Here is a 21,175-nt window from a genome sequence, read left to right on the forward strand (position 1 = left end):
TGTTCAAAGAAGGGCTGGAGAACTTCGAGCATCACAGAGGGTCAAAGGCTTTGGTTTATATTTGCTACAAAACTAAGATCAAATAACTTCCCCTTTTCTCATTCCGCGCTCAGCTAATAACCTTTGTATAGTGAATTTCCCATGTAACCCACAGCGTAAAAGTGTGCTCAGCGTGCAAGGGTGAGGGCCCAACGCTCAGTCGCGGTGAAATGATCACAGTCATTGCCAAATCCGGGGCTCCACCTGGACACCCGCTTGACTAGCCAGAGCAGCTTTCCTTTGCATCCCCTTGATTAACTCACCTCAGCCTTTGAAAATGCAACAGAATCCTAAAGCTTCTTTGCAAAATATTTATTTTCTTCAGGTTACCTGGTTAGTTTTTAATCATTCAAACTGAAGAATGGCTACAAAAATCGCAGGGGACAAGTAGTTGTACATATAATTTCCAAAAGTATGTTTATAAGCCCTTAATGCCATTTAAGGAAGCTGTAGAGCTGAGGCACAAGATAATCCTTGTAATGTCTGTCGATGAAACCTTTTCCACAGTTGTGTACAAACCAGCAGGCAACATCTGTCCCAAACACTATATCGGTTCGGTAGTCTTTCTGCAAGCCTCTGCAAGGAAAATGGTACGATGGTCAGGGAACAGAGCAAGGCTGACTCTCTTCAAAGAAGAGATGTTCTTTGTGCCCTTTCCAGCACTGTCTCTGCCTCTCCCCACCCCCATTCCTGCTCCCCAAATCGTGTGAAACGTCCGAGCCTGAGGATTGCTGTTGAAAGTACAAAGAACAAGTGGTGTGTCTTCAGATAATTCAACTAACCCTTACAGAGATGATCCATTACGGACTTTTCTAGAGAGGTAAGGACGTACAAAGTAACGCAAATGCAAAGAAGGCAGGAGTGAAATTCCAAAGTGCTGTGATCCATCTCCCGTGTTACGGAAGAATGAACCTGAGTGCCTCCTACCTTCACTTGAGGGGTCAGTGTTTTATTTAAAGGCACTGCCAGCTGATTCTGAGCAAGTTCATGTTCTCCACATAGAGGACAAGGAAGCTAATGATTTGAAAAGTTCTACGGGGTATTGGCATTGATGAGCCTTAGTCATATCTAACTGTACAAAGCCCACAGCTCCATCGACTCTGTTTCAGTTATGGCATCATGAGGTGCTTCTAATAGATGAAGTTGAGGCTCCACATTATTACCTTTTGACATTGAGGTATAGTTAATGCTCCTTTACCAAACTCGGTTAACTTATTACTGTTCTTATTATTAACTGGTGCTTACCATTTCTTCCAGAAAACTGCTCACTGATGCCCACTGATAACTCAAGCCAAGACTAGTTGAGTGGTTTACACACCTGGAGTCCACTTCTTTAGTTCACAAATCTATTTTTGTATGGTTGTAATTATTTCTGTAATTTTATCCTTAATTATTATTGTAAAATTTATGGTTTAATTAAGTATGTGGAAGCCATTGATCTTAGTGTGGGGAAAAAAAGTCATTTCTAATAAAGTTGACTGCTCTATAAAAGCTCCAAAAAGGCAATAGAGATTTTAAAAAGTTTTCAAATTAGGTATGGGTGAGACAGCTATAAAAAGTTGGGAATTTATAAGAATTTTACACTCAGAATGCTTTACTAGTATCTGAGTTCTCGCTTCAAAATGAAGCACTGTGGATATGATTTGTGTATGCTACAAAAAATGCACTCAGTAGATCATACTCAAAATGAAGGTTTGGTCCTTACATAAAAACGTACATTCATTTTCTTGCACTATGGTGAAAAGATATGTTATGACAGTCCTCCTTTGATCAACTTTTTCAATTATCCAACTTGTCACCCTCAGGCTTCTAATGTGTGAAGATGAGAACAACAGATTCATATCTGTACTGGTCTTGACATTTTATGACCTATACTTCTATGTCTAGTTATTATTTACATTCAAAGACAGACTGGCTGCAGTGTCTTTATGCACATGTTAGGCATGTGTCTACTGCTAAAGAATTCTTTCATTTGACAGGAATAATGCTCCCAACAGCTTTTCCCGCTGTTCTAGCTTGCTGGGTGAGGCCAACCCTAATAGCAGCCCATTCCTAGCATCCGAGGCCTACCTGGTGACAGTCAGTGTGTGTCCTTTCACTTCCAGGCTTGCCTCTGGCTTCTCCAGATTCTTTCCTGGTCTCTCATTGAAGATACGGATCTTTGGCTCATGCATGAACTGGCCTAGATACAAAATCCAGACATTTGTTCACATTTAAGTCAAGGTTGCATCAAAACGCAGGGCCTTCAATGATCCAAGCTACATTTTGGTCCTCACTCCTGAACATCTAGCGTAGAAAGACAGGTTAAGAGGAAAAGAGAGCAGCGGTGGGAGCAATGGGCTCCTTTCTGAGAGCAAATTCTTGCTGTTCACCTCATGGTCACTTAACACATGAGGTTGATCTGCCAGACCATAAGTGAAACCCAAAGCCCTGATGGGAAGGGGTAGAGGTTAGGCCCTGAGAGTAAATCACAAAAACAAGGTTGGTTTATGATGCCACAGGCCTACATTTGAACCATTCTTGGAAACCTAGGGCCATCAACAGGTTTCCTAAACCAGCTCACCTCCTTCCAGTTAGAAAACATTTTCATCATTAAAGTTGATTTGCCCTTCTCTTAACTTTCCCAGCTGTGACCATGCAATCCTGGCTCTGGGAAAACCTGGTCTGAAGTGGCAAGGGGTCTTGGTTACGTCACTGAGCACCCCGACCCCCCCGCCCCTGCCCCTTACTGCCTCACTAAGTCCTGCCTCGGCTTTTCTTCAGGCCTCTCCAATCATTTTCCCAAGTTCTAACCACTGCCATCCAAAGTTGCTAAAGGCCGAGAGTGATTCCTGTACTTGCCAGATGGTTGCTAGATACTCTACCTATTAGTCCATGAACATGAGGCGAAAACTTGTTTGTGGGCGGAATGTAGATCCCCAAAAAGTCTACATTGATCGGATGCTTCTTCCAAACACGATGAAGTAAGACAGAAAAGGACATCTCTTTATCCAGCGTGATCGTTACAGTTTTTTCTTTCTTCAGTGAGACACGTACCCTAGTGTAAAGTCAGAATGGAAAGAACTATTCTGGAACAGACTTTTTCAGAAGGTCTTTCTTCTCATTGCTAGCATAGATTTTTCATTCCACTGGTTTTCTAGAGCTTCACAATGTGTTTTTTTTTTTTTGGCTCCAGAATGTTATTTTTAGTCCCCATCTCTAAAATTCTGTCAAAATGTATGTTTGTCTATGAGCAGTGAATTAACAGACACCAGGTAGGAAGTTCCTACATATTAGATGTATCAGCATACTGTTTCTGAGCATGCTCTCTGACAAGGACTAGGTTATGGATTTCAGCGGATGGGTTCATTTACTTATTCAATGCATATTTATTGAGTCCTTACTACATGTCAGACATAAGGCTAGTCACTGGGACGCAATGGTGACAAAAACCATGGCCCCTGCAAGTAGCGGATAAGAAAACTTTTCTGACTCTCGGCTTCCTCGTATTTAAGATGACGACTTTAAGTTCTATGCTTGTATCGCTGAAGTCTGGAGGTATTTATGTGGCAGTGTCTCGAGGGCAGGTCTATATTCGGACATGGAAATACTTGCCTCTGATTGATTAAATGAGCTGTGTCAGACCACGACAAGATGGACGTGCGAGACCCTCGGCTCAGGGTGATGGTTTCAGTACTGATTTCTACTTTCACGTCTTCACTTTGGAAATAAAATCCCAGTTTTCCAAAATACGTGCTTAGTTTTCCATTCTTGGGCTTCTTGCCACCAATGAGCTGACCATTGACCGAAATCCCTACGGGAAAAGAAAAAGGGGTTTTCCTTCCTTATTTGCCATTTGTGTGTGTGTGTTGGGTGGGGGTGGGGGGGCAGGAACTCTGTAATTCAAATTGATAAAACTTGGCAATGTGGGAAAATTATTCTCACTTCAGAACATAAATAACACTTTTTCCTTTGTAAATCTCATTTTATAACCAATATATTTTATTATAGTATAAATTAATTATATCAAAATAGGCTCTTCTACTACATACTCACAGAGTATTTTACCTAGGAATATGTTTCTATATAAAATATGTGGGAATATATTTATAATTCATTTCTCACTAATGGTTGGAATTTGAAAAATACAAGACTTTCCACCAAGGTGAGAAGGAAAAAAGCAACAACAAGAACTCCCAGGTAGTGAAGTGAAGCATGTCAACTGCAAAATTTTCTAATTCAAATGGAAATTCATTTTATTTTACCTGACTCTGGATCAGAAACCAGGTTGAGGATTTTTCCAGGTTCTGAGTCAATATTGAAACAAACATTCTTTTGGCTTTTTGGTAGGTAAATGATGAAGTGTGGGTCATTTTCAACTGAAAAATATACAAAGGAAGTTAACATATACAGAGCAAATCATAAAAGGAGATGATTTTGAATAGTATTTTATTCCTAAGCATTAATTTAACAAGAATGAGTATTTATTGTGCTTCCACTGTGTGCCTGGCACTGTTTTAGGGATTGGGGATCCAGGGTCCCTACCCCATCACCCCTTTCTCATGGAGACTCCATCAGAGCTTGTTTTTTGTTTGTTTGTTTGTTTGTTTTTTTGAGGTACCAGGGCCAGGGATTTGACCTGGGACCTTGTATGTGGGAAACTGGCGCTCAACCACTGAGCCATACGGGCCCCCCCGAGTTGTTTTTTCACTTGTATGCTTGTTTATGTTTGTTTTTAGGAGTCACTGGGAACTGAATCTGGGACCTCTCATGTGAGAAGCAGGCGCTCAACTGCATGAGCCCCAACTGCTCCCAGAACTTCTTTATTGCATACACATGGTAGGGACTTATTGTGTACCTAGCACATTTGTAATGTGCTAGACACTTAGAGATAAGAAAGTGAATAGGAAAGACACAAGGAATAAGAAGCACACTATATAGATAGAAGAAAGATAGATAATGGATAGACATGTATTTTTAAGTAGTCGCACTAAGTGCAGGAAAATAAAAAGACCAATCTTATTCGTTGACATAAAGGGTAAGAATCAATTCCAAGAGCAATGAAGAATCAAGCCACTCCTAAGAGAGGACACCTTTCTGCCCTGGACATGGTTTTCCTGACTGATCCTCCTTGTTTCTCTTTCATTTAACAATTCAACAAATACTTGATAAAAGGGAAACAAAGCAAAACAACGACAAAAAACTATGAGCAAAATATCAAATCAGACAATGTCTGATGCAGCTATGAATAAGTCATGGTCTGTAGCTTCAAGACGGAAATAATGTAGCGAAAGAAGCAGATATAACCACGAATGCAGGGGCTCATAGGGTCCGTAGAAAGATTTCAGGGGGCCCATGAGCTTGAATTGAAAATTAAAAAAAAACACATTATTCTTGTGGTGAATTGTTGGTGAGGAAGTGATCTCCTTATTAAATAATACACAGTATAGTGTGGACTTAGTATGGGGTCCAGGCTTTCACCTGACGGGCAAAGGGGTCCATGGAAGAAAAAAGGTTAAGAACCCCTGCACTAATGCAAGATAGAATGAAGAAAATGGTACATTAATGACCTAAGCAAAACTCTGAGAATGGAGATGATTAATTCCACTTGGGAAAATTGAGCAGGGCCTCATGCAGGAGTTGGCTTCTGAATTAAGTCTTGAAGGCAGGAGAAGTGGGGCAGACAAAAGACAATGACGGGAGAGAGATTCTGTTCTGAGAGGACAAATGAGGATGGAGAAGAAAGGCATGGAGACAGACACGTCTGTGTGACCTGTTTAGGAGAATCGGTCAAGTATCTAGAGGATGGGTTCTTGAAGAAGGGAGAATAAGATAAGACTAAAGATGCAGATTTTCAACACCCTGGACACCAGGCTAGAGAATGTGCCTTTATTCTGTTGGATAGCTCTTAAAGGTTTTGGAGCATAAATGTGACATGGCTTGATGCTCATTTTAGGAAAAGAGCTGGTGGTAGTGTAAACAGAGTATTGGAAAAGAGACATCAATGATCATTTAGCAACTACAGCAGTAACCCAGGTGAGAAATGTTGCATTTAAGACCTAATAGAGTGAATTAGGAGTGTCAAGTGAGGGAATGTTCAAGAGGCATTTCCATAGACGCCACAATATCTGGTAACCAAGTGGCGAAGAACTACTTAACACTGCTGGATTTCTAACCTCAGTAACCGAAGGGATTGAAGTGGAAGACTCGGGTGGGAGTAAACTGCAGTGGTTGTGATTTCTGGAATAAAAGTGGAAGAGCAGGCTACCATCCATGGAGAGGTTACTGTTTTCTCAATATTATGGCAAATCTCTTTGCGAACATTAATTCAATATATACTTGCAGTATCCTTGAAGAGAGGATGAAGGTCTTGCTGGGGTCACATCACAGACTTGGCAAGTGGCAGAGCAGATTCAAACCCTCCCTCCCCTCAAGCTGTGTGGTTTCAAGCTTACACCTGCATCAGGGACAGACAGCTCCGGGGAGGGGGCTTTGTCATGCTGCCCTGTTTTTATTCATTTTCAAGTGTGTATTTTGGAACTCGAAAAAGAGGAATAAACTAACTCAGGGCAGGAACAAAATCATATACTCCTGTTGCGTCTTCCATGCTTCCAATTTCATGCTGTGTTGTTAATACATCTTTGATTAATTGATTTTGTGTTGGAACTGGGCACTGTTCACATCATTAAAACAGAACAGATATTCTCAGTCCTTTTTTTTAATAAGAAGGTAGTCTATTATGATATCCTCTTTCTTCCTCTACCCAAATACGGTGCTTAAATATTTTGTTAGAAGGAAATTGCTTGCATGAAAAATAATGATTGGTTTTGCCATTTTAATTAACCAAAATCCCACCAACCAGACCTTCTGATAAGCCAGAGTTAATCAAGACTATCCTATTAGGTTGACATAATTCTAGGTACAATAAAGGAAACATTATGTTCCAGTTAACCTGTGCAGCCTTCGATTTTTTGATTAGGTTGCAAATAGCTCGAGGACCCCCTGACTATAGATTCCTGGGATCTGAGGTTTATGGACATTAAGACTAGCCCGCACGTCCTGAGCTCCTGCTGCGTGCCAGGAACTTGCCTCCTGAGCCATCCTGCAGGGAAGGTCCTATCATCCCCGCTTAAAGGTGGGCTAACTGAGACCCAGGGACACCTCAGAGCATCACCCAGGGGTGCATGAGCAGAGTTTGACCCTAAGACTAACTTTTCCTTTTATTGTCTCCTACACCAGAGACTGGGAACTGGGAGCAAGAACTGTATTCTCAGCGGGAGGGGGACTCAGGGGTGACCGCAGGAATGACCTTTCTCTCTCCATGTCCCCGCTTAAGCGGCTTGCTCCCACTCCGCTGCAGTAGTTTCCTGCTCTCAGTGTCCACATGGACTCCCTCCTCTTAAGTGCAGCCTAAAGTTGCCACTTTTAACTGAAAGCGTAAATGCAGAGTCCCTGGTTAGGCTTCATAGCCAGGGGTGGTGGGACAGGAGAGTGGGCAGTGAGGGGGGGGTTGCATGGATGATTATCACCAATAAAAAGGTGAAGCTGCCCATCTCTTCCAGCCCACACGTCATCATTCCAGAGACAAGCCAGAGAGTGAGCTGAAGTCGCTCCAAATATAACCCAAGTGCCTGCTCAGTTTTCTCTGCTAGAACACAATGTTTGGTCAGTGGTAGGTATGCGATCTCCTTGAGAAATCAGTTCTGGGAATTTCCTGGTAGAAGTCTCACTGTTCCAGTAGTCTAAGGAAAGCTGCACCTTACTAGGGAGAACGTGAGCAGCACTCAAATTGAAATGTCAAAAAAACTCAAGTAAGGCTGCTGCTTTGGACCTTCCTATTGGCGGAGGGACATGGTCTCCCCTTGAATGTTGAAACTCCTTCCTTTTTAGTAAAGAAAAAAGAAAAAAAGAAAGAAAGGGAAAACAAGCACAGGCAATCCCTCCCATTGCCCCTAGGCAACTCCTGGACTGGTTGTGAGGAAAGAAGTCACGGCTGTCAAAACATGCAGAAAAACATTCTCCTGACTTTCATTTGCTCACATCTATCAGCCATTACCCTCCCTGAAATCACTTGTAGCTAGGATTTTTTTTAAGCTAGGATATTTAAGTGAGCAAAACTAGGGCTTTTAGTCTTTTTTTTTTTTTAATGTAGTTATATAGGAAACAATATTAAGGTAATTTTGATCATGAAACATAGAGCTCCTAATCTTTAATAATAACATCCACTTACTGAGCGACTACTATGCGCCAGCACTTTAAAGATAGCTTCCTGTTAATCAACAGCTTCATTATACCTGTTGGTAAGTGTCATTATACCTGTTCTCAATAAGAAAGAAAGGATGTGCAGAAATATTAAGCAAGGGGCTCAAGGCAGACAGGTGGTGTGGCCTCCAGAGAATGCCCTTTCCGCTGGCACCTCATCGATCCTCCCCTCACGAGGGGTACATCTCTTTCGTTCCAGAAAGTTCACTTCACCTCTTTGGAAACGGAGCTGTCTTCTTTCAGTGGCAGGCAACGATGTCTATAAAAATCACCTCATTTATCGGGACACAGGGGCTTTATCAGTGTATATAAATGCTCCACAGGATTGCAATCCACTTGCCATTCGGGAAGTGAAAGCAGTAAAGGTGTTTACCTCTTATTACATGTGGAGGAGGAGTTGCTTCCATCACTGGAGCCGCCTTTAAATGCAGCGGGACCGCGGGTGTTGGGGAAGGGTTGACCCAAGATGGGATGGAATCTGGAGCGACCTTGCTGCCGTAGTACAGGGTACCTGTGTAGAAAACCGGCCCCCATCAGCTACCATGTTCAAGTTCCCATGGAGATTGCTTCCAAGGTCAAGAATCTGCACTCTGCCGCCCCCAGACGTTCTCAGCTGAGGTTTTCTCCCCCTATCTTGATTCCAGCGTTTTCTCTCTTCTAGCTCCTTCTGGCATCACGTTGCATACCTGCTCTAACGCTCTCTCTGGAGTCGGGGGCCTAAGCTAGGAGGGTCTGGGGTAGAGGGAACTGCTCGCAGAGGTGGGGGAGGGCCTCGTGCCTTTAGCACAGGCCGGGGAGAGGAGGGCCACCGCAGCCGCTGGAGAAGTTCTAAATACGACAGACATTTCCAGGCCTGCCACCACTTACACACCCAACAATAATATGAACAATTTAGTTTTCCCATGAGGTCCTCCTTCTGGAGAGAGAAATTTTACATAACAAATAAAAAAAATAAAAAAAAATTTACTTTCTGAAATCCAGTCTCTGTCTTCAAGAAACATATGCCAATCCCAAGTGTCTGATTCTCCCTAGATAATTTTAACTATTGAGACTCCAGGCTATCAGAACAGGGAGGCCAGAAGTCCAAGTTCCTTGAACCTAGACCACTTAGCCACTCACTTTAACAAAACAAAAATGCAGAAAATGCTCCCTTCAGTGTATTTGTCCAGAATATGTCTCAATAAAAACAGTCTAAAAAATAGGAAGGAAGAGATAATAATAAACCAGAGCACTTTTAAACTGGGGTACGTGAACTCTTGGGGTTTCCCAGGAGACTTTCCACAGGGCACAGAGGGCATGGATAGTTTTAAGGCAATTTCTAGATTCTCAGTTAAGAGAATTCCTAAGAAAAGCCCATTCACAACCACCTTTTTCTTAGTTTATAAGGGGAAGGCAAATATCACCCCCAAACCAAAGAGTCAATAGGAAATATCAGTGTCATGCCAAAAAAAAAAAAGCCTCTAATGCCTGTGTAACAAGTATTTTTGTAAGTCTGATGGTTTCCAGTTTTTTGCTTTCAGTGCAGTTGTCAGCAGATAGATGATCAAAAATAATTTTTGAATGATGTTATTTGAGTTTTGGCATATAACTTGGAAGCAGTTCAAATAATTGAGTGACATTGTGATAACAAAGCTCCTTCCATTCCTGTCAACTTATCTATGTCAACAAGGCTTATGAGGACTTACGCGATAAAAATGAGAAGCAGTAATAGAATTGATACTGAATCCTGTCTCCTTTGATCTATCAACACACAATAAAACTCTCAGCCACATTTGTCTCAATAAGAGATGATGTCCAATAAAATTTTACTTACTATTTGTATCAAAATTTGTAATGTATTTATATCATATTGATCAATTGTCCACTAGCAGGAATTCTGACAAATTTATTTTAATACCCAGAGTCTTAAGGTTACAAGGAATTTTTAAAATTTAAATTAAAATCTATAAACACTTCTGGAGGAGTAGTAGGGTGATGAATAAAATATATTTTTTTAAGCATAAAAATATATTGCATCAGGAGGGAGAGTGGAATGTACATACAAATTTGTCTAGAAAGAAAGACCAACATATGATTTCCAATAATCAAAATAGAATTTGTTCATGTAGTTTTTTTTGAATGTATGATGGTGTGTGGCAAACTAGGTATTTGACTTCAGAGGACCTATTTAAAGCAGTGATACAGCAGTTTGGTGCTAAAAGGCCAATATTTACGATATGCCAAAACATATATTCTTTGTAGCTACTTAAACCAGGTGAAAAATCATAAATGTTGATTTAGAAATGTGTGTTGGGGACACATAGTTTTTCAAAATTCTTTTAGGAGACTGTGAACAAAAACATTTGAAGACCCCAGCAAGGAAGCATGCCCAAAGAAAATGGACAGGAAGAGCTGAGGCAGAGTGCCATAGTCCCGGGAGTGGGAAGTAGCCTGGAGGCGGGAGAGAAGCTGGGGCGCTAGGACCATGGTCAAGGGCAGAGCCGGGGCCTGGGCTACTTCTCTACCATGTGACCCGCTGACCTGAGCAGCAGGAGGGATCCTGCGGGGGCGAGTCTGCCAGCATCCGCTCGTCCCCAGCCTCATTCTCAATCACCATCGCAGTCAGCGGGGTCACGATATGATGCTCTAGAGACATCTGCAGGATCGTCTTCGTAATTTTCCTCTTGGTAGCTGCTGTTGTAGCCAGGCTTCTGTATTCAGGAAACGTAGGCATGGTAGAACATCATTACATTTGAGGCTGAATTAAAATCCCACCACCCCACCGTGGCAGTGTTCAGCCAGGACCCTCGCAGGCCACAAGGTGAGAGAGGGAAAGAAGTACCAGGCTGCGTGAAGTTTAGCATTTGAACAGGCTATGCAGTCCCCAGGGATGGTCTTTTATAAATCCATATTTAACTTCTGTCTATGACTTTAAGTCCATCCAGGGTGCGTCCATAAACGGGCCAGGGATATTTCTCACTGACTTCAAAGCCACAGCATACAGCACTGTGAGTGCTTTATAATCTTACAACATCAGGGATGTCCTCAGTGAGTTCAACTAGTTCATTTTTCCTAACTAGTTCAGATGACCATGTTCCATCTTCCTGAGAATCTGATCTAAGAGGTGAAGAGGGACTCAGAAATGGTTATTATTATTATTTTTACCAAACACCCCATGTAATTCTGATACAGGTGGTCTAGGAACTACCCATTACTCAAGCACTATGGTTCTTCCGTGGAAGAGTTGAAATGCAGCTCAGCTGAGAAACCAGAGGGGAAATAGATGACCTCTGGATAGCCTTTCCTTGTGTGATGGCATAACCCCAAATTTCTTTTTGGGCAGTAACGTGTCTACAAGAATGAATGCAAAATGAACTACCAATACACACAGATGAACCTCACAAACGTCATATTGTGCAAAAGAGGGCAGAAACAATAGAGGGCAAATGGTATGATTATGTGAAGTTCAGTAATGGGCAAAACTAATTGATGGTGATAGACATCAGAAGAGTCAGGTGAAGGGTAGGTATTTGGTGAGAAGGAGCACAAGAGAACACTCATGGGTGGTGGACGTGCTCTCCGGCTGGATCTGGACTGCATGGGTGTTCTATGTAATATAAAAATTCACTAAACTGCACACCTAAGATTAAAGTACTTTGCAGACTTTACTTTATGCATGTGATACCTCAATAAAGGAGAAAAGAGTGATCCCAACTTTAGCAAAAGTGCTGGAAACCAGTGGAAATGAACCCTCCAAATCCGGTATCACCTTGCTACCTTTCTTGGTTCCAAACTCTTTTTGTATATCACTTCAAATTTTCAAGGTCAAAATTTCCCTTTGCCAATCCTTGTAACATGCACTCTTCTCTTCTTACCGTTCAGCTAAAAGTTGGTTGATTGTTAGATAGGCCCACAGTTTCTTGGTGAAATCAGGATCTGCATGCTTGTCTCTTAAGAGGAAAGTCTCCAGGTCATCCATTTGGGCCAAGGTTTCCAAGACTAACTCTGCGTTAGCCTAGATAACAGAGGTTCCATTGGAAGATACCAGCGGAGGAGAATTATAGTTAGACACTTAGCATTTTTTGGTACCCACTGTGCGTGCATCAGAGCACTGTGCACTTGAAGGGGAATACAAAGAAATAGAAGATTATCATCTATGAAGGAAGTAAGTGTATACCTCCAGAGATTGGGGTTGGGTTTGGGGTGAAAAAGGTAAGGATTTATAGAATATTTGGGAAGATGGCATAAATGTTCTCATGCTTTTTCCTTCACTTATTGCTTTTATTCTATAGACCCAACTCTTGGAATAGATAGTATTAGTGTATTAGTATACAAGATGAACTGTATCCAGGGAACCAATTAGTATTTTCAGAGTAAGCAGGTAAGCAAAATACCGAAGTAGCGGTGACAATGCTCGCTATTTGATCCAGTTTTGCAGGGTCAAATTTTCCTGCCACCACAATCTCAGAGCCTCCAAAATAGTTATGGAAATTGTTTTGGGTGACATCCGTTACTGACGAATGGGGATAGTTGAACTGAACATTCCGGAGCAATGGAGTAGAGACCTGGTTGTAGAATTTCTACAATTAAAAAACAAAACAAAAACAAAACAGAGAAATCATTATTTTCACACTGCATTGTAGGTCTTAAGGAATTTTTCTCTGAGATTATTCAAATCTCTTCATTTGTTCTCGCAGGATCTCTGTTGGAAGCTATGGGACAAGGAAAAAGTTTCAACATTATCATGTGATAAAACTGAGGTGTAAGAAGTTACAAATTTGTCTTAACAAATTCTACCCTTGACTTAGAAGTCCAGCATTTTATTTTTCTCTTAAGACTAGCTTAAAAAATTCATGGACACTCAAATAAAGATATTCCCCAAATTGGAATTTTCTATCTTACCTGCCCCCAAGTTTAACTAGGGTGCTTGGCACTGACAGAGGACAGGCTAAGGTATGTTTTTCTACATCTTTTTCTTGTCCATTCAGTTAAACTGAACACATGATTCATATCCTCTATATTGAATGACATTTGCAGGTCTGAGTTTGATCTGTCTTATAGTACTATTATACAAATTTGATATCAAAGATGCCAAAGTCCTTTATTTATTTATTTTTTATTTAATTCCCCTCCCCTCCCCCGGTTGTCTGCTTTCTGTGTCTTTTTGCTGCATCTTGTTTCTTTGTCCGCTTCTGTTGTCGTCAGTGGCACGGGAAGTGTGGGCGGCACCATTCCTGGCAGGCTGCTCCCTCCTTTGCGCTGGGCGGCTCTCCTTATGGGTGCGTGGGGCTCCCCTACGCGGGGGACACCCCTGTGTGGCACGGCACTCCTTGCGCACATCAGCACTGCGCATGGGCCAGCTCCACGTGGGTCAAGGAGGCCCGGGGCTTGAACCGCGGGCCTCCCATGTGGTAGACGGACGCCCTAACCACTGGGCCAAAGTCCACTTCCCCCAGAGTCCTTTAAAGTTCGCAGGTGGCCGTGAGGAATGAGAAAGAGGACCAACTACTTAGCAGTACTGAGGACTCACAAGAACCATTGCTGGGAGTAAAGAAGTACATGACCACAGTCTTACTGCTTCACCTCTCACTGTTAGTGCAGAAATATAAGCAGGTAAGAGTGCAGGAGAAAGGAGTGGAACAGCTTTTCTCAATTATTGCAGCTGGATATGACTGAAAATAGTGATGCATTCGAGTTAAACTTGGTCTTCTTTTAGGCATTAAATGCGACTAGTTGGAGGAATTTGAGTGAGGGAAATTTTTAAAAGACCAGGAAAAAAAAAATGTTACCTTGAGCTGGGAAGAAGTGTCCTGGTTTCCATAAATCCTTTGAGCAATTCCACGGTTTTCATTGGAGAGTCTCTTCAAAAAGTCATAGTCCACATCAAATCCTATCCCCAAACTGAACAAGGAGATATTGTCTCGTATGTTCTGCTTTACGTTCTTCTGGATTTTTGACAATTTTAGCTCACCTAAAGTTGGTGATAACAGAAAGGAAAGGCATGAAGAAGCATGTTTGAAAAAGTTTTTGGAAAACCCATGTATGGCAGGTAAGCAAAATTTGTCAAAAGTAAAAATGTACTTACCTTTCGACCTAGCAATTCAACTTCTAGGAATTTTTCTTACAGAGGCACTCAGCTATGTTGAAATGAAGTATGGGCCATGGTACACAGCGACATTGTTGGCAATATTTTGGAAACAACTTACATATACACCAATAAGGGGGGACTGGTTAAATAAGAGTATTTTCAAACAGTGATCCACTATGCAGTCATGAAAATGAATTCGGCAACTCTTTACATATAAATGACGTCATAGATACATTTTTAGAGGAAAAAAGCAAGGTAAAGAGTGGTGTCTGTCCAGCTCCTACAATCTGATTTATTGGACTCACCTCACTCAGCTAAGATGGAGTTGAAGAAGGACGGCCGCCACACCATGGAGCCTAGAGTGCCTACAACTGAGAGCAGGGGGATTGCATCCAGTATCCATGTGGAATCTGAGCCTCCTCTTGACAGGGAGGTGCAACGGACACAGCCAATCCCAGGTCCACAGAGGAAAGGTGGCTTTGGAGTGGGAAAAGTGGACATGGTGGCTGAGGGGTGTGGGGAGTGGCAGGAGGAGAGGAGATGTGGGGGCGCCTTTGGGACTTGGGGTTGCCCTGGATGGTGCTTCAGGGGCAATCACCGGACGTTGTGAGTCCTCCCAGGGCCCACTGGATGGAGTGGGGGAGAGTGTGGGACTTGATGTGGACCGTTGACCATGGGGTGCAGAGGTGCCCAGAGATGTACTTACCAGGTGCAATGGATGTGTCATGATGATGGGAGTGAGTGTTGCTGGGAGGGGGGGAGTGGTGGGGTGGGGGTGGTGGGGTTGAATGGGACCTCATATATATTTTTTTAATGTAATATTTTTACAAAATCAATTAAAAAAAAGAGTGGTGTCTGTAGGATGCATTTGTATATATGCATGCATATATGTGTGTGTGTTAAAGGTATATGTAGTATACAAGCATGCACTGAATATCTCTGGAAAGATATACATGCAACTGGTAACAGTGGCTGCCACCAGGGACTGGAAGTGGATGGCAGAGGGACAGAGATTTAATTTTCACTCTTTCCTTTTCTTCCTTATGATTTTATTCTAAAATTTAATGTTAACAATAGCTTTATTCAAAGAAGAAACACGGAACCTAAACAAATACATAACAACTGCACATTCTAGCCTCACTATTAATAAAATATTTGCCTTTAGCCTCTCTATTGCTCCAGATGCCACTGTCGTCACTGCCTCACCCCTTTCTATCCCACTTGACTGTGCATTAGGCACCATCTTAGACACAGTGCCTGTCTAAGGACAGACTCCTCGCCATCTCGTAGTCACCGTTAAATTAGATTTGTCAGCACAAAGAAACAAGTAAAATAAAGATAACGGTACTTATTAGAAGTAGGGAGATATTGAAACTATTTTGTCGTTTTAAAAAAAGTGCTTGACTTAAAGGGTGCATCAGAGACAAGTCAATTCTCTGTGTGTAGTGAAAGATTGAGGAGAAATGTGGAGAGCCATGGATGAGCATGTTTCCGTGGACTCGAGAGTTAGCCACAGGATAAATTCTCATCATACCAGCTCCTGCACTCCATCATCACATATTCTTTTTTTTTTTTTTCCCCCACTCTAATCCATATTTTATTCCTCCTTCCTGAGGACCCTGGGATGGCAATGTCCACTTCACCTCTAAATTGGGAGGGGGCTTAGATCCCACATGGCTGATGGATGGAATTCTCCTGCCTGCCTGTTGACTGTCTCAGTTCCCCCGGCGTGGGGATTGACCACCCTCGCCTCCCTGTTAGCTGACCTGGGTAAGTCCAACGAACCACAGAGTAGGTGTTGTAACTCTGCTGAAGTGTCTCACATATTCTTAAATTGAGGAACTAAATACATTCCTCTAAGATGGATCTGCAATACCCCTAACATACTATTAAAATTTCCCCATATTATGTAGGCTAAGCTGAGGGGTCCCAGAGCACCATAAAAAGAGGCCTGGGTTAAAGGGGGTGGGGGGGGAATGCTCCAAGGTCAGAAGTCTTCCTTTGGGAAATGTGGGTTTAAAATGTTTCAGAAACCCTGTTAAATGCCATTAGATTTCCCGTTTTAAGCCAATTGCTTTCCCACGAAATAGCAAATAGCAGTAAAATACACTTGCCACTAGAAAATTGAAGTGATACTTGCCAACTGTTGGATCTCCATCAGAAACCAGAATGATCAGGGACACTGAGTTGGGGTCCAACAATCCCAAGTTACTGGCTTCATTCAAAATAAAGATGGCCCGCAGAAGTGCTTCATTGATATTTGTGCCTGTTCAAACAATAAACACTGTCGCACACTTTCTCTTTCAACAGAAACCATCATATCTTGGGTTCAAATTCATGTCAGGTGATTACTCATATATAATTTATTTAGTACCCAAATCATTTGATTGCTTTCCAATTTTTTCCCAGGCCAGTAAAATTTCTCCCATTGAATAAATGATTGCTTTCCAATTTTTTCCCAGGCTGGTCAAGTTTCCCCAATTGAGTAAAATGCTCATTTCATAGGAAATTGTTCTCCTCGAGATGAATTAACCCTTGTAAAGTGCAAGTCTTCCATTTTGTTAAGCACCAGATTTAAGGTAACTAAATCAGCCTTGCTGATACTGGACCCTTCTCTGAAGACAATCATAGTTTTTGCTATGCAAATAATAAGGCTGGAAGCCATTTACTGACACCCTTTTCGGAGAAAGGTTGGAAGAGTGAAAACTTGTGTGGACTGGACTATGTGTTGTACTTGCATCAGGAACTTAGTATTCATCATTTAATAATAAGTATGTGGTTTATGGCTGACCATTGCAGACTGGGCATTGTGGTAGGGTATAATGCTTCTTTCTTAAGTGAAGCAAGATTTGAGCCCTTATGGAACTTTCCCACTGGGCGTTAGGCCAAAACCCCTCACCTCCATTAGGCTGGATTTTCTCAATGTATTTCTTGGCATCTGAGATCTGAGTTTTAGTGGCCGAAACTAAATCATTTCTCCAGGTTCGAACATTGTGGTTGAAATCAACCACAGAAAATTGGTCCTCAGCTCTTAGATCATCCAGTATGGTCTTCATTGCTTCCACAGTCTATTTCAAAAGTGGGCAAAGAAAAATCTCATTACATTTGCTGTAAAGCCTAATAGAAAACAAGAGGGGACCAATAAGTCTTCCTTGTCACCTTCTCAGTACCGACTCAAGCTATCATTCTTCCAGAAAAACCTCTTGAGACTACCTCAGTCAATACAGACCAATGTATTGCATTAAACACAACCACTTTAAAAGAAGAAGAAAAAGAGAAAAAACAAATCCAAACAAACCAAAAAACAAATAAATACAACCACTTTGACTATTCTTACTTTAAGGCCCACGATCTTCAGGCGCATCCTTAATGCTATCTGAAGAGCAAATATTTTTCTCATGTCCATCTGTTTACTCCCTCTCCTAAACTACTCTTTCTTATCTTGTCTTTTTTCTTCAAACCACCAACACCTCCCTCTTCCACTGTCTCAGTTGATGACCTTGCTTCCTATTTCACTGAGAAATTGAAGCAATCAGAAGAAAATTTTCACAGATTCCCACCACCACAGAATCCTACCCGGCAGCATTTGCACTATATGTTTTTCCTTCCGACCTGGTAAATAGAAGAACTAGCAGTATTTCTAACTAATGCAACTCCATCCACTTATGGACTAGATTATATCCACTGAAGGACATCCCTCTAGAAACGCTCCTTTGTCTCGCTTAGATTTTATTTTTTTAAAGATTTATTTATTTTTATTTATTTCTCTCCCCTTCCCCCCACCCCAGTTGTCTGCTCTCTCTGTCCGTTCGCTGTGTGTTCTTCTGTGACCGCTTCTATCCTTATCAGCTACACCTGGAATCCGTGTCTCTTTTTGTTGCTTCATCTTGTTGTGTCAGCTCTCCGTGTGTGCGGCGCCATTCTTGGGCCAGCTGCACTTTCTTTCGCGCTGGGTGGCTCTCCTTATAGGGTGCACTCCTTGTGTGTGGGGCTCCCCTACACGGGGGACACCCCTGCGTGGCAGGGCACTCCTTGCGCGCATCAGCACTGCACATGGGCCAGCTCCGCATGGGTCATGGAGGCCCGGGGTTTGAACCACAGACCTCCCATGTGGTAGAGGGACACCCTATCCATTGGGCCAAGTCTGCTTTCCTCTTAGATTTTAAATATCCTTCCTCTACTGGACCATTTCCATTAGCATAAAAACATGCTCTCACCCTTTTAAACATCTTGTTTGAATCCATTTTCCCCATTTCCCTTTGCAGTATAATTCCTTGAAAGAATTGTCTAAACACACTGTCTCAAGTCTTCTTGTCCTATCTCTCTTAAACCCAGTCCATTAGCATTTTTACCCTGATAGGGGTTGAATTGTGTCTCCCCACCCCCAAAAGCTATGTTGAAGTCCTAGCCCCCGGGACCTGTGAATGTGACCCTGTTTAGGTGTAGATGCCCTCAAGTGAAGATGAGCTCAGACTGGAATAAGGTGGGCCTGCTGCAATGCGCCTGCTGTCCTTGCAAGCAGAACACCACAGGGAGAATGTCACTGCGTGAAGATGGAGGCAGAGACTGTAGTGCTGCTGCTGCCGCAAGCCACAGAATGCCAAGACTGCTGGCCAACCCTGTAAAGCAGCAGAGGAAAGCAAGAGTCTCCCCGTAAGCGTCAGTGGAGCGCGGCTCTGCTGACACCTTGATTTTGGACTTCTGGTCTCCAGACCTGTGAGCCAGTCAATTTCAGTTGTTTCAAGCCATCCAGTTGGCACCTTGTTATGGAAACCTTAGGAAATTAGGACACTTGCCAAAGTCGCCAATGCCGTTTTTAAATCCCATGCGCTATTCTCACTTCTCGTCAGACCCAAACCATCAGCATCTTCTTCCTTAATAGAATTGCCTTGTTTGTCTTCCAGGGCATCACACTCTTGTTTTTCCTCTCCTCTCCCCAGCTGCTTTTTCTTAGTCTTCTGGGCTCTTCCCCTTCTCCCCACATTATTACTATTGAAAACTCTAAGGTTCAAGCTTGGTTCTCTTTTTCGTCTACACTTCCTTGGTGTTCTCAGTTAGTCTTATTGTTTTACAGATCTCTATATGCTGGAGAGTCTTCATTGTATTTCTCCACTCCAGAGTTCACTTTTGAACACCAGACTTGTCCATCAAACAGCCTTCTTGACATGTCCACTTAGTGTTAAATAGACATCTCAAACTTATGTCTAAAACGTACCATGTTTTTTCCCCATTTGCATCTCCCTGCCTCCCACAAGTAAGTTCCCTATGGGAAGGAATGATTTTTGCTGTTGTTTGTTTTGGTTTTTGTCTGTTTTGCTCACTGATGAATCAGGTACCTGACTCATAGTAGAGGCTTAATGAGTATTTTTTTAAAGGAAGAAAAGAAGGAAGGAAAGAAGGCAAGAAGGAAGGAACAAAGGAAGGAGTAAATAAACTTGTATTACAGCAATGGTTCTTAACTGAGGGCAATTTTGTTCCCTCCCCCCCTCCCCGCCTCCACCCCCCCGAGGGAACAGTGTCTGAAGACCATTTTGATTGTCATGGCTGGCAGTGGGTAGAGGACAGAGATGCTGCTAAACATACTACAATGCACAGCCTCCCCTCCTCCAACAAAGAATTATCCAGCCCAATATGTCTCCTGAGAAACCCTGTATTGGTGCATAAACACAAGTGGGCACAACCCATGACTTTAATTCTTTTGGCTTTGCTACAGCATAGTGAATAGTAATATGGTCAAAAATGGTTGTTGAATGAATGAATGAGTTAGTTGGCTGTTTCACTGGTTGGATGGATGGACTGATGAATGTCAAATTAAGGCATTGCCTTGTCTGCTCTTTAAAATCACATCTATACCACTTAACACTGCACAAACTTATATGGAGCTCTGAGCTGAAAACTTTGAGGAAGACCAAAGAAGTGGAAAATATGAGACAGATAGCCAACCCCAAGGAATTCCAATAGAATTAGAACAGACAGGCATGTAAAAATTAAAAAGCTACTTGTGAACAGTGCCAAAAGACTAAAGTAAAATATTATGCAGAAGAACAGAAAGAATATGGAGTAGAAGAGTGATCAGAGTAAGACAAGTTTATAAAGAAGAAATTTTTCAAAGATGTGAGTTTTGAGCTAATTTTTCAAGGAAAGAGTGATTCAGAGTAGAAAACAGAGGAAAGGGAGAAGGGGAAGGAGGAAAGAGGATGATGAGAAGGGAGGGAATTTTAGAATAGAGGAATGGCTAGAAGATCGAGGTGTGCATCCTGTTAACCTAACAATAATCTCAAAACCTTGGGAAGAGTTCACAGTCTCAGTAAGCAACCACATTTGCTAAGTATAGCCCTAAGTGGGGGAAGGGTTGAACAATTGCAGTGTTGGGAGAGGACAGAGAAGGCAGGGAGTTCCACACACCACTAGAAAACAGAAGTACTTACTTGTTTCATTTTTATTCCCCACATGGATCCGCTAACATCAATGACAAACAGGATGTTTTTAGGAATTGGGTCCAGGTTATCAGGAGCAAAGAAGTGGACAAAATATCCATTAAATACCTGCAAAGTAGACCATATTTGTGAGTCAAGTCATCAGCAGTGCTTAGAAGATAGAAAGATGGTGACCTGGGGACTAAGAGAGGAGAGGAGCAATGGTGAGCAGGAGACATGATGGTCATGAAGAGAGCAGAGGTAGGATCTTGGCATCCACCCATCTCTCCCCTTTCCTTCCTGCTTTCCCTCATTTTCTTCCTGTGAGGGACCAAGCCTTCTCAGCAGTTTAAACTCCAAAGGTTTCCCTTCCCTTCTCTTACTTTACCCTACTTTACCTTTCCTTACCTTA

General features: G+C 42.3%; 1 protein-coding gene across 1 annotated transcript in view; it reads right to left on the reverse strand.

Moving 5' to 3' along the window:
- Positions 1-336: 336 nt before the first annotated feature.
- ITIH2 (inter-alpha-trypsin inhibitor heavy chain 2) overlaps positions 337-21,175 on the reverse strand; it is a 41,084-nt gene continuing 20,245 nt past the window's right edge. Inside the window, exons 9-21 of the mRNA XM_004480074.3 lie at positions 20,776-20,892; positions 17,247-17,415; positions 16,488-16,613; positions 14,049-14,230; positions 12,654-12,839; positions 12,135-12,274; positions 10,801-10,970; positions 8,654-8,791; positions 4,284-4,397; positions 3,634-3,832; positions 2,904-3,076; positions 2,110-2,221; positions 337-615 (exon numbers count right to left, since the gene is read on the reverse strand). Coding sequence (XP_004480131.2) covers positions 468-615; positions 2,110-2,221; positions 2,904-3,076; positions 3,634-3,832; positions 4,284-4,397; positions 8,654-8,791; positions 10,801-10,970; positions 12,135-12,274; positions 12,654-12,839; positions 14,049-14,230; positions 16,488-16,613; positions 17,247-17,415; positions 20,776-20,892 — 1,974 coding nt within the window. The 3' untranslated portion in view covers positions 337-467. The remainder of the gene's footprint in view (positions 616-2,109; positions 2,222-2,903; positions 3,077-3,633; positions 3,833-4,283; positions 4,398-8,653; positions 8,792-10,800; positions 10,971-12,134; positions 12,275-12,653; positions 12,840-14,048; positions 14,231-16,487; positions 16,614-17,246; positions 17,416-20,775; positions 20,893-21,175) is intronic.

Source organism: Dasypus novemcinctus, chromosome 20 (assembly GCF_030445035.2).
Source record: "Dasypus novemcinctus isolate mDasNov1 chromosome 20, mDasNov1.1.hap2, whole genome shotgun sequence".
Classification (NCBI taxonomy): Eukaryota; Metazoa; Chordata; class Mammalia; order Cingulata; family Dasypodidae; genus Dasypus; species Dasypus novemcinctus.